At 36.7% G+C, this 13,208-nt stretch overlaps 1 protein-coding gene across 13 annotated transcripts in view; it reads right to left on the bottom strand.

Annotated features, from left to right (window-relative positions):
• Positions 1–1,812: 1,812 nt before the first annotated feature.
• The window catches only part of LOC103550082 (DExD/H-box 60 like), a 92,597-nt gene continuing 81,201 nt past the window's right edge, over positions 1,813–13,208 (bottom strand). For 12 of the 13 annotated variants that reach the window (XR_011537725.1, XR_011537726.1, XM_070611492.1 and 9 more), the window contains 5 exons: positions 10,742–10,889; positions 9,070–9,212; positions 7,131–7,282; positions 5,891–5,953; positions 1,813–3,390 (listed from right to left, as the gene is read on the bottom strand). Coding sequence is in view for 10 of the 13 variants with exons in the window: in XM_070611492.1 (XP_070467593.1) it covers positions 3,291–3,390; positions 5,891–5,953; positions 7,131–7,282; positions 9,070–9,212; positions 10,742–10,889 (606 nt within the window). In the remaining 3 variants the exon portion in view is untranslated. Of the gene's footprint in view, positions 3,391–5,890; positions 5,954–7,130; positions 7,283–9,069; positions 9,213–10,741; positions 10,890–13,208 lie in introns of those variants that run through there. The other variant, XR_011537727.1, reaches the window with a different exon arrangement.

The raw sequence follows: 13,208 nt of genomic DNA, 5'->3' as shown, positions 1-13,208 counted from the left end.
TTTTGTAGTGGTTCCACAGTTCTTGGATATTCTGTTCTGGTTTTTTTTCAGTCTTTGTTCTCTTTGCTTTTCAGTTTTGGAGTAATCTATTTAAATATCCTCAAACTCAGAGATTTTTCTCTCAGCTGTGTCCATTCTATTAATAAATCCATCAAAGGCATCCTTTATTTCTGTTGCAGTGTTTTTGATCTCTAGCATTTCTTATTGGTTCCTTCTTAGGATTGTCATCTCTTTGCTTATATTCCCCATTTTTTCTTACACACTGTCTACGTTATCCATTAGAGCCCTCAGCATATTCATCATAGTTGTTTTAAATTTCCAGTTTGATAATTCCCACATCCTCACCATTTCCGGTTCTTCTGCTTGCTCTGTCTCTTCAAATTGTGGGTTGTTTGCCTTTCAGTATGGCACATAATTTTTCTTGGTACTTGGACACAATGTACCAGGTAAAAGGAACTGCTATAAACGAGCCTTTAGTAACATGGTGGTAAGGTGTTGGGGAAGAAGAAGCATTCTACAGTCCTGTGATTAGGTCTCAGTCTTGCAGAAAGCCTATGCCTGTGGACTGTGATCTTCACAAGTCTTTATTTTTTTCTCCTCTCCTAGGTGATGACAGAATGGCTAGAGTGGGCTGGAGTTGAGTATTCCCTTCCTCTAGGTCAGTTAGGCTCTGATAAAATCCCAGTAAGTTAGGATGGCAGGTAACCAATTTCTCCTGAGAGCAGACCTTGTTAAGAAGAACAAAATGTTCTGGCATATTTTAAAGTGATTCCTCCCCTCCCCCCCCCCCCCCAGTCCTGCAGGAAACATAAGGAGATTTTTCTCTAATATTTGCTATAAGACCCTGGTCAAGCTCCTGGGCATAAAACTTACAAAAGAATAGGGGACATCCTCTCATGACTGGGTCCCCCTGAAGTATTTAACTCTCAGACTTGTCCACATCTAGCTTCCACCAATTCGGCAGTCTCAATGCATGTTTTCTTACCACAGCACTGTTTCCCACTGAGGTTTCTGCTCCAGTCTGTTGGGTATGTTGTGATTCTGTGTATCTGCTTGTCTGTCTGTACAATTTGGGGGGCAGTAGTTTGCCCTATGATCTCACTTTTATTGGAGACCCATGACAAGTTGTCGATCTTTCAGTTTGTTCAGCTTTTTACTTGTTGTTGGGATGGAGTGGCAATTCCCAAGCTCCTTCCATGTGGAACAGGAAACTAGGCATATCATCCATTTACTTTTAATCTAGATGTGTTTTTACATTTAAAATAGGTTTATTATAAACAACACATAGTTGGTTCTTGTTTTTTGATCCACTCTGACAATCTCTGTCTTTTAATTGCTGTATGTAGACCATTAATGTTTAAAGTGATTATTGATATAGTTGGATTAATATCTACCATATTTGTTACTATGTGTTTATTTTTTAAGAAAAAAAATAGAATTAGCCCAAAGAACATAGTCATATGCATTTTGGCATATGCTTAATATAAACCAAATATGAGTTAGTTCTAAGGAATAGAGGCTAGACAAAATCAAACACTTGTGTTTTTTTAAGCCTATGTAATATATCTGCAAGTAATCTCAGAGTATAGGTGGTGTCTTAGTAAGTAAGTAAGACATTCTGGATGATAGAAGAGGTTATGTCTTTCACTCTGAGAAGGAAATGTTCTGTGTTCAAGATCTAAGTCTAAAATAGATTTTGTAGTCTGTGACCTGAGGCTAAGGTAAAGATAGAAAATAATGAAAGCCAAATACGGAATGCACACATGTACAAATTGATTGAATGACAAACAAATTTAACACAAAAAGCTGAAAGTAAATAAACTAAACATTCTTTATTTCTTTATGGGTGTCCAGTCACTTATTACACACAATGACAATAACACCAACTTATCAGCTAATTGTTTTCTTAAAGCATCACAGAACTTATACCCAAGACCTCATTTACATTAAAAAAAAATCCCTTCAAGTTTGCTAGTTGAAACTGTTTGAAACTATTTAAATAGCTTTAAGAATCATATTTCCTAATTTATAAACCAACGATTGATTAGACTCATTGGAGATATTTTTTCTCCTTCAGAATACTGTATTCATTTATTACAGCCTTAAGAGTATTTAAATGTTCATCTGTCTTTTGTTGTGGTTGTTACTTTAAGGGGGCTGTTTTTTAATTATGACACTGAATGGGGAAATGCTCTGAATTCCACATTTGTTTTGCCTCACAGGGTAAGAGTTTTTTCTCAGTCATGTACAAAATCCTTAATCCAGGAAATATAAAAGTGTACTTTTGGTCATTTGGGAAGAACAAATTAGAAAGTCTAGGGACTGAAACAAAATCTATCATTGCTATTGGAAAAACGGTTGAATCAACATGTTCTGCTTTCAATAGGAAAGCAGTTTATAACTATGCTAAGTGGCTGTTTTAGTTCAGGTTGCTATAACAGAATACCGTAGACTGAGTGAATTAAACAACAAATATTTAGTTCTCACTCCTCTGAAGGCTAGGAAGTCCAAGATCAGTGAGAAGTGCCAGCTGGTTAGGTGCTAGTGAGAGCCTGCTGCCTGCTTTACACATGGCTGTCTTCTTGTAGCCTCATATGGCAGAGCGCAGGGAGGAGGGAGCAAGCTCGTGTGTCTCTTATAAGGATATTAATCTCATTCATGAGGGCTCCACCCTAATGACCTAATTACCCCCTCAAAGATCTCACCTTCTGATGTCATCATACTGGAGGCTGGGATTTCAACATATAAATTTTGAGGGTCACAAACACAGTCCACAGCAGTGACTTTCTTGTAATCTCAGAAGTCTACTTATGTAACTGTTGTTCAGAATTGATTTGAGTCTTTTGTGATTTACAGATCATTAATGAAAAAATTTAATAGGCTAGGAACATACACAAAACTTGACATTGTGAAACTAAAATTCTGCTATACATTAACTTTAACTACAAAAAATATAACACTACCATTTATTGAGTCACCACTCTAACCCAATCGCTTTTCATACATTATCATCTGTAACCCTCAAAACACCTAGAGGTATGCATTTTTATTCTCATTTTGCCAAAAAGGAAACTAAGGCTTAGATATATTACATAACTTATCAAACATCCTTCAACTAGACAACAGCAGAACTAATATTTGAATTCAATTTTGTTTGACTCAATGAAGAATCTTCTTCCTATTTTATTGCATGAGTTCAAATGAATCTTTCTAGGAAAGAGATGAAAACCACATAACTGGACTTGAAAATTCTCATGCTATTATTCCAAGTGATTTGGAAACATTTGAATTTAGACTTGTCGAAGTTTTTCCTGGAAGAGTTCACTCAGTTGTTTAAATGCCAAGACCACATTGTCATGCTCATCTTTACACAGTTCACTCAAGAAATCACTGTACAATAGAGAAAATAAAAATACATTTTGGTAATTTTCAGTGTTATAAGAAGGTTATCAGAATTAAGTACCCTAAAATTCACCAAATGTAAATATGCAGAGAAAATCTATGGAATAATAATAAGATGAACATTTGCCTTTAAGCCTTTACAAAGTACATCATATATCTTGAGAAAATATAAAGAGATGCCCCTCCATGCAGTTCCTCGCTATCATACCTCTAAACTTGCACTATAAGTCTGAAAGACCACAGAATTCCATGTCCCTAGACCTTAGTGGCAGTTTTTCAACTCCTTTTCTTCTCTACGTACATATCCTTGGAGCCATCATCTGGATTTTCTACTACTGTGACCATTATTTTTTAAACTCATAGTCACCAATTAAATAAAAGAAGTGTATGTCGCTATCCATATATCTTAGGACTAGGAACCTAGGGTAAACAAGAATGGAGAGAGAGAAAAATGGCCCTCTCAGCTACCTGACATATCAGTCAAGCACTGAAAGCAATTGTGAGTTAACACCTCCTCCTTTTTGTTATCATAGGCCACCTTACTTACACCAGAGCACAGTTTCAGTTTTTTACTCGTTCTCAGTAGCTGAACACTAAGAATGACCACATCTTTATCTCTGAGTCTGACACTCCTCCTGAGTTGCAGATCTATAATTCTATCTGATTGCTGGACATTTCCACTTGAATGTCTTATAGACACCACATGCAATAGTTTTAAATTCCAACTCGTATTTTTTTGTTGCCAAATCATCGTCATCTCATATTCCCTACTTTCATTAATATAGTTAACCAGATTAAAAACCCCAGTTATCATCAATATCTCTTGCTCCATTGCATGAATTTAACCCCTTAAATATTTTTCTAATCCCTGCCATCCATTCCTACTGCTACTGCCTTAATTCAAACCTTCATCATCTCTCACCTGGATTATGGCTATACCCTCCTACATTAGCTCCCTGCCTTCAGTTTCTTCATCTCTTGAGTTGACCCACATACCCCAGCCAGAATAATATCTCTAAAACATGGATCGATGTCACACTCATCCTTAGAAACTTCCCCTGTCTCACTACTACACACAAGTTTAAATACAAACTCCATGATGTGACAATTAAGACCTTCACCATGTAAAGCCAAATTCCCTTTAAAGACTTTTCACTCACCACTCAGCATCTTCCCCCATGCCTATCACAACCCCCATATTCCACACTCCACCATCCTGAGCGTGAGGCCTGGCCCTGATGCAGCGGGATCTTTTAACATTTCTGTACCTTTGGACATACTACTCCCTTTGCTTGAAATTCTCTCCAACCACCACATTTTTTATCTGTTTAATGCATTCTCCCTTATTCTTTGAGACTTGATTGGAAAATTCCTTCTTCTATAATGCTTTCTCTGATTCTAGTAATATTAGTCATAAAGTTATTTGTGTTAACACAATACTTTGTGTGTAACTCAATCACAGCACTTACCACATACAATTGTCTGCAAGATAGTTTCTCCCACGACACCAAAGTGCCTGGAAGAATGCCTCTAACATGGTCATATCTTAATATTTTATGGTTGATAGATGGATGACTGACTGAAGGACTTATTTTCCCTGTTCCAACTCTTGAGATATGTTTAATCTCTGGATCTTCTCAGGCTGCTGAAAGAGGTTGTAGCTTTGAATCTGCTAAGTAGAAATAGCCTTGGTGGACAAAGCAGGGCCATCCTAAGACTCACACTCTCTGGAGAGAGTTCCCAAGGGGCCTGACTCAGTTCAGATCAAAGAAAGCCACAAACATATCCTCATTAGCAAGGATCCCAAAATAAAGGTTGAATTTACTTTAAGTGAGAGACCACATATATGCGATAAAGAACAAAGAGTATAAGGACTGAAGGTTTAGGGAAGATGGACCTCGACAAAAACTAGATAACCAATGGAGCATAGGGATGGGAGTGTCCACAGACAGTTCATATTTACTTGGGTCCCTATAGGGCAATTAGGTAGGTGGACATGGGAAGTCAATAGGAGATTCCAAAGTCAGGTGGGTCTGGGAAAAGCACTGAGTATGAGAAAGACTTAGTATTCTGAAGTGGATATAAACTACAGACCTACTGGAGCCCTTAAGATGTGACCCTCTGATGTTCTGTTTCTCTGATTCAGAGGAAATGCTCAGCATTTGTAGAAACTGAGTGCAATCAGGACTGGGGACCTATGGGCTATTTGATAGTGCCTTTGAGGCTCTGGTCTGGATGGAACTTCCTTCCAAATGGATATAAGACAAATCCTAATACAAAAAACAGAACAATAGGGTCATGAGAAGAGGGCCTGCAGGGTCTTTTGGGAACTGAATCACATAGAACCTAGGAGACCCAATGCAGTCTCTGAAGTGCTCTTTCATGAGTATTATGAACTGGATATAAAGGAAGAGGTCAAAGTTTGCTAATTAACGTTTGCTAATTATCATAAAATAATTGAGAAAATCAAACCTAGTATAGAACATACCTGATAGTCTGAATGTTGAGTGCAAAATCTTTTAAAAGCTTTAGAATCTGTCCCATAGGCATCCTAAAGAGAACAAAATTTCTAAATTAAGAAGTATAAAAACACAAAAAATTTGAACTCACACTTTCATAGTGGCTCTAAGAATGTAATTTATCTGCCAATACACTCCTAGTTGATGAACCATTGTGTTGTATTAATCATAATGAAGTTCAGAGGCACAGTTGTCAACATCACAAAAATTAATAAATAGAAGTTGACCGTCTTGTGGGCATGGCCGAAATATAAAAATAAAGCTTAGAAAGGTCAATGAGGACTAGAGATTAAGGTACAAACAAAACAGTTTTATTACTTACTAATTTCGTTTCTACTTTATTCACAAATAAGAATTAGATACAAGAAAAATTGAGACATAGCTCAAGGTTTTGCAAGAAAAGCAGAACATTAAAAACTAATTTCAATCAAAATTACTTAAAAATGTATATAAGACACATATTGAATTCCTGAATCACTGTTTAACAGCATGATTCTCCCCATTTCTACCTGCCATATTCCAAGAATAAATTCTTTCTGCTCCCCATGTGAATCCAAAGTATTCATTCTTCTTTATTGCTTTATAAAATGATTTCCCTACCAAGGAACTAGAACAAGTGTTATATTCTAACAGACAACTGCTAAGCTAACTTCCTCACATATAAGTTCCAGAATGTTTTCCCTCCAAGTCACATTTGTGGAAAACAAGTAAACATGAATTAATTTATTTTACAAAAAATGATCCTTATATACTCCTGGAAATCACTGATTATTGTTTCCTACTCAAGTTTCAAATAATTTCATTCGATCATAAGAAAATATAATAATAAATAAAAATATCTTTTTGAGCTCTATCATATTGTTTTGCCTTCAGAGTTATATTCAACACAGTCAGCCCAAGAACCAAGATTTTGGTGGGACACCCAAAACCAAAATAAGACTTGAGTTTTTAATCACTAGAGATGAGTTTACTAGAAATAGACCTAGTATGTTTCAAAAGATTAATTTGCACTTTAAACTCTTAAAAAAAGTCGTATTAAAATTCTAATTTTAAAAAATATGTTTAATATAAACCTATGTCTATATATAGAATATAAAATATATACTAGAATATAAATTCTTAAATAAATGTACCATATAAATATATAATAAAATGTGGTTATATATGGATGGATGGATGGATTTTATAGACACAGACACGTAAACCTACCCGTTGTCTTGGCATAATCTCGTCAAGGAACCATGTTTATAGAAATTAAGCACGTAAGCATTAAGTGGCATTCCTCTTCCTCGGTTATCTAATTTCTGTGACCATAGCACAGGAGCCTGAGTGCCATTGATACCAATTGTCCGCAAAATGACCTGAAGAAATGCATTTCCTGTTAATTCACTATTTATATCTAAAGGATAATTGTTTATAGTTTGTGATTTCTTCTGTCACTCTCAGTTTCTTAAAGTACATTCTGCAAAAGATGGAAGGAGGTGGAGAGAGGTGGACTCTTTTAAGGGTCAATGGAAATAAGAGTCCATTATGATGAGGAAAAGGGGTGCCATGTGAAGCATGCCTAGGGAATGGGAAAGCCCAAGAGGGAAGTAGGAACCCTCACAGCATACTGAGGGCAATTTCAATGTCCGACCACCACAGTGTTAGCAATATTCACTAAAGAATAATAAACTGAAGCTGATTTTAAGGTAGAATTTTCATTATCATCTTCTTGGTGCATGGAATGACCTTAGAAGGAAAGTCATGTAGCTAGTGTATCTGTGTGCCCACAGGTCAGAATGCAACTGAATAGTACAAACATTCTTTGGGTCTCTGACTACCAAAGAAAAGGAAAAAGAGAAAGAGGGTAGAGAGGAGGAGGAGAAAAGGAAGAATAGCAAAACAAACAGAAAACTAAGTCCCCATGGCTCTGGGCATATGATGCAATTAAAGCATAGGGAATCAGGAGGAATCAAAGGACACTGCTATTGGATGTGTAAAATTAAACCGTGGGGGAAGTGGGATGAAAAAATAGAAATTCAAGGAGAAAAGTAAATGATGCATAATTTGTAACTTTATTTAGTTACTTTCTTTAAGATTGACCCTGAGCTAACATCTGTTGCCAGTTTTTTTTTCTTCCTTCTTCTCCCCAGAGCCCTCCAGTACATAGTTGTATATTCTCATTGTAGGTCCTTCTGGTGTGCTATGTGGGATGCTGCCTCAGCACATCTTGATGAGCGGTGCGATGTGGATGACCAGGATCCGAATCGGCGAAACCCTGGGCAGCCGAATCGGAGCGGGGGACCTTAACCATCTGGCCACAGGGCCGGCCGCCATAATTTGAAAGTTTAAAGAAGTTGTTTGACCATGTGGGTTTTTTTTTTTTTTTGTAATTTATTGCTATGGGTGCCAAATAGCTTTGATATTTATATTCAATTGGATAAATTTAAAAGTGATATAATAGTTCCATTTTTAAATATCCATATTGATAATGAATTGGAGATTACAACATTGGCAACTATAAACTTTGGTTCAAAAAAATGTTTATATCAACCCAAACTGTGAAGGAGGATTCATAATTTTAAAAAATTCTTTTAGACATTACATAAGCAAAAATGCTTGAAAACCACTACTTTACATGAGATGTGACATTCTGACCTAGGGATCAAATCGAGTTAAGGCACGAATGTCAATCTATATTACTAAATATTATCAAAGCTGAACTTTTTTTTTCGGAGTTCAGATTAACCCTAAACTCTTCAGATACTCTCACACTGTCCAAAACCTCCCAGAGGTTCTAGAGCTTTGTGTCCAGAGGACCCATGGAGCCTGCTGTAGTGACAGCACTATGAGGTCCCAAAAAATCAGTGTTGGGAAAATGTGAACTAATTCCTCTTGTTTTTCCCGCATCAAACCTGGAGTCTTCAAACAGGAGAGAATAGAGGGTATCTGGAAATTTCCCACAAAGGAGCAGGCTCTGACCTCAGGCCAACTCCTTAGAGAATTAATCATCCCAGCCGACAGAGCATCATTCTCTTGGACATTGCTGTTGGCATGACTGGACATGTTCAATGTTTGGGGTTTGAGGTCCTATCAAGGCTGCACAGCAGTGTAACTCTATTCTCTCTTAAACATGCTTTATCCATAACATACATTCTCCACTTACACGGTTGAGAGTCTCAGGTCGAAGCAAATCACCATCTGTGTTTCCCGAGAGACAAACAAATGGTGAAATGGCTACTCTTCCTTCCTTGCAGTTCATTAAATGAGACACAAGTTGACAGTCTTCACATTCTTTACCTGTGAATTCTGGCCATATTGGATTGGATCACGTTAGGTCTTAAAAATCAAAATATTAACCCTTTTGAACTTACTGTAAGTCATGTCACAGTGGTTGACTTTCATTTGCCCACTGCACACATCATAATGAAGACTGACTGAGATATGGTAGATAAAGTGATTAAGTCAGCTTGGCAGAGAGTATTCCTTCAATCAATGTTGCTATTAACTTATTGCCATTACTCTTTTTTATTACTTGTTACTTTTTCCTACTAAATTCAGACATAACCTCAAAATCCTTCTAGACACAATGTTTAGACAGGTACTACCAGTGGATTTGGAGCTGGCATATGAGATGAAACATATATTCCATCCATGTCCTAGATACAGTCTCATTGGACTTGTAAGGTGCCAGGTTACATGCAGATGTGGCTCCCTTTTATGATGGAGGAGCAACATTCACACTCACATCATGTTTTCTCTGTGATGCTCTTCTTGCTCCACCATTATTCTCTGCCTCTGTCTCTTACATCAATAAGTCTTGGGGAGCTACAAGACTCACCCTTGTCCTTTACTCCTATTAAGAATATGTTAGGATATAAGGGAATCACGGAATTACTTCAATGGCTTAACTCTTTACCCTTATTCTAGCTGCTTCTCTCCATTTATTCTCCCCTAGAAAGTTTCTGATATAAAATTTATAAAAAAGAAAAATAATAACAGAAGCAAACAGTGATATCTGCACCCTCTAACAGAACTCTCTACAATGATGAAAATGTTCTATCTCTGCTAGATCCAAAGCGGAAGCCACTAGCCACATGTGGCTTTTGAGCACTTAAAATGTGGCCAGTGTGATTGAAGAATTAAATTTTTAATTTTTTTTACTCTTAATCAATTTAAATGTAAAGAGTGACAAGACACTAGTGGCTACTATATTGGATAGAATAGACTTATATAGTGTTTACTATGTCCCATGCACTGTTTTCAGAACTTTGCAAACATTAATATATTCACTTAATTCTCCAATGATCCTGTAAGGCAAGTAATATTATTCCATTTCACTTTTAAGATAACAACATTGAGACATAAAAGGTTAAGTGACTGACTAATAAGTAGAAGTGCCAGGATTTGCATCCTGTACTCTGCTTCCAGAATTTACGTTTGTAACCACTAAGCCACCCTATCTCTCAGGAAAAAAACGAAGTAGCAGAAATGGTGTCTATTTTCTCCTTTATCTACCCCATTTTCTTGTCTGATTTTCCAGCCTTGATATATAGGTAACCTTAAATCAAAATAGTTCATGAATGGCTTTTATTTATGTCTTCCATTGTCCACTCAATGGTTAGTAATCATAAAGCTTCTTCCTTTGGTAAATAGAAGGTATTGCCACACTCTATAATGGGCTAACTTGTTCTCTAGGGATTAAATATCCAGGTTAATAGAGTTGTTCTGTAACGAGCTCCATCTACCAGCTTTGAAGCATACAATATCCAGAAACTTTCTTAGGTAAGGTTATTTATTTCTTAAATTCTTCCAAAATGGAACTAAAATTTGCTTACTGGTTCTTGACAAAGGAAGTCGATATTCATTCTTCATGTTTGCCAACTTGGAAGCAATCAGTAGGAAAGAGGCAAAGTCTTCCATCACTTTCAAGTTATACTCCTGTAAAGCAGCCTTAAAATCCTCCGGGAGTTCATCAAGGATCACCTACAGGCAAAATACTTTTCAGAAAGATCTCTTTACTTTGATTTAAACAATTCAATTGCTTGGTGAGAAGCTACTGCAGCATAGTTTTGCAGATTAATGTTCACTCGTTGAAGTCAGCGCTTACTTTATTCACTCGAGAGATTAAGGTAAAATCGCATTTGGGTTTCAACCAACATCTGTAAACACAAATATCTTTCCTCTTAAAAAATTGGCTTTGACTCTACCTAATCAAAAGCACTATCTAACTAGATGCATGCCCTAAGCTGACCTTAAATTTGCGTATATTTCAAGGACTTGAGGGGCATATTAAGAGAGCAAGTAACAACTTAGTGTAGTAATAGCATCAACTCCATGTTGAGTCCTGATTATGTGCCAACACTGTGCTGTGCTTTGCCAAGCTCTTGTGTGTTCCTCAGTTAACCTTTAGAACAACTTATGAAGTTGGCATTTTCATCTACATTTTGTAGATGAGAGAACTAAGCCTCACAGAAGTAAACTTGTTCTAAGTCACAGAGGTAGTAGGTAAAGAAGTAGCTGGTATTGCAAGTTAGATCAGCTTCTAAATTGCACAGCTAAACACAAATCTTTTCAGAATTAAGACTAGAAGTTTCTTTATTCAGTTTAAATAGCATGAATGGAAAACTATGACATTACAAACTTCACAGTTTTCTTCTATTGCAATTACTGTTTTTATTATTCACTTGATATTTTCTTTTATTTAATTTATTCATACCCTGCACTTTTCCAAGAATTATGGTATTTCGTAAGGGTGAAGATAAGACAATAAGATCATATAAATAAAAATGCAGTAAAAAGGAAGGAAAACAGGAACAGGCCGCGAATTATACTCGAAGATTCCTAGCAGCCAAGTGTGGAAAGAAAACCTCATCAGTTATACATTTCACAATGTCCGTAACATAAACAGTTATTGTCAGCACTAAAAGCAAATAAGAACTTCTCTGGCGGATTCTTACAAAAAGCACTGTGCACATCTGATGAATAATGTCCCCAGCCAAATCCTTACAATGGATAGGATAACAATTTTCCTAGGGTTGTTTTTCATCTTATTATCTCTATCTGTGGATAAATGAAGACCAAGGGACGAATCAATAAACGTAGTTCTGCAAGAGGGCCAAAGGCACGTGTCCTCCATCAGTTTTTTGCAAATAAACTGCAATGCCTTCAACGTGCCTGCCTTTGTGCTGGTGCCAGACACTGTGCTAGGAGCACATGTGCTACTTATCACATTGGCGCTGCATTGTGAGTCTTGTGCCATACGTTGTGAGTCTCACGTGCATGTGCCATATAGTCCTAACCCAAGAGCACACAAGGCAGCAACCATGTCTTCTAACTCTGATTTTTCTCCACAGTTTTCACAGACAGATATAGAACAGTTATTCCCAAATTGTGGCACATTTAACATTGCGGGTACATGAGATGATTTAACATGACGCACAGAGGAAGTATTAAATAATACTAAATCAATTTTAAAAAATAAAAATCTGTCCCCTTTCCAAATCTCTTTCCCTCTTTCTGCTAACCCAAGAAAGTCCAGAGACAGTAGGCCTCTAATATCTAAAACTTGATCATCTCCTTTTGGCTAAAGAAAGAGCAGCCTCAGCTCAGAATCATGTTCATTGCATTTATTTTTATGGTTATCTTATTCTAAGCCAGATATTCTGGCTTTCCATTTACAGGGTAGTAAATATGAAGTTTTCTTCTGAAATACTTTAAAATGTGGGTGCATTTAAGAAAAAACAGTAATAGTTTCAGTGGTCTGTAATGTGAAAATATGTCAGCAACTAGAGTCAGGTCCACAGGTCTGGAGGTATATCCACTGGTTCATGAGATTGGAGAGCATAAATTAGTGCTAGTCTTCCTTTTATTACGTATTCATCAGAGTTATCTGATCAAAAAAAAAGCTTCTTCTACATTCTCAGGGTCTAATGGAGATTTTCTTGTTATTGTTTTTCTCGTTTCTTTGTTTTTCAAAAGAAATTGAGAACAGAGAAAATGTTACAAATATATTTATTATTGCAAATAAATAATTTTCTAAAATATTCTGCTTCCAGTCTCTCAAATAACCCTTGAGTTAGGGGATTCTTTCTTAGGTGATCACCTCAATATCATCTCAGGAGGACATTAGGGTTCATGGCTGAGCCCCATCCCTGAACTCCCATTCCTAGGTGTGAACAATCTCAAGGGAACTCTAGGTTCAGCAACAGGGCTATTGTTTTATTTAAATGACTATTTGCCTACATTCTCTCTGTTGCCACTGAATGCTGTCATTTGCCCCAATAAAATGCAAAACTTCAGATG

Source organism: Equus przewalskii, chromosome 2 (genome assembly GCF_037783145.1).
Source record: "Equus przewalskii isolate Varuska chromosome 2, EquPr2, whole genome shotgun sequence".
Lineage (NCBI taxonomy): Eukaryota > Metazoa > Chordata > Mammalia > Perissodactyla > Equidae > Equus > Equus przewalskii.
Note: the sequence above shows the minus strand (reverse complement) of the source record. Positions and strands in the feature narration are given on the sequence as shown.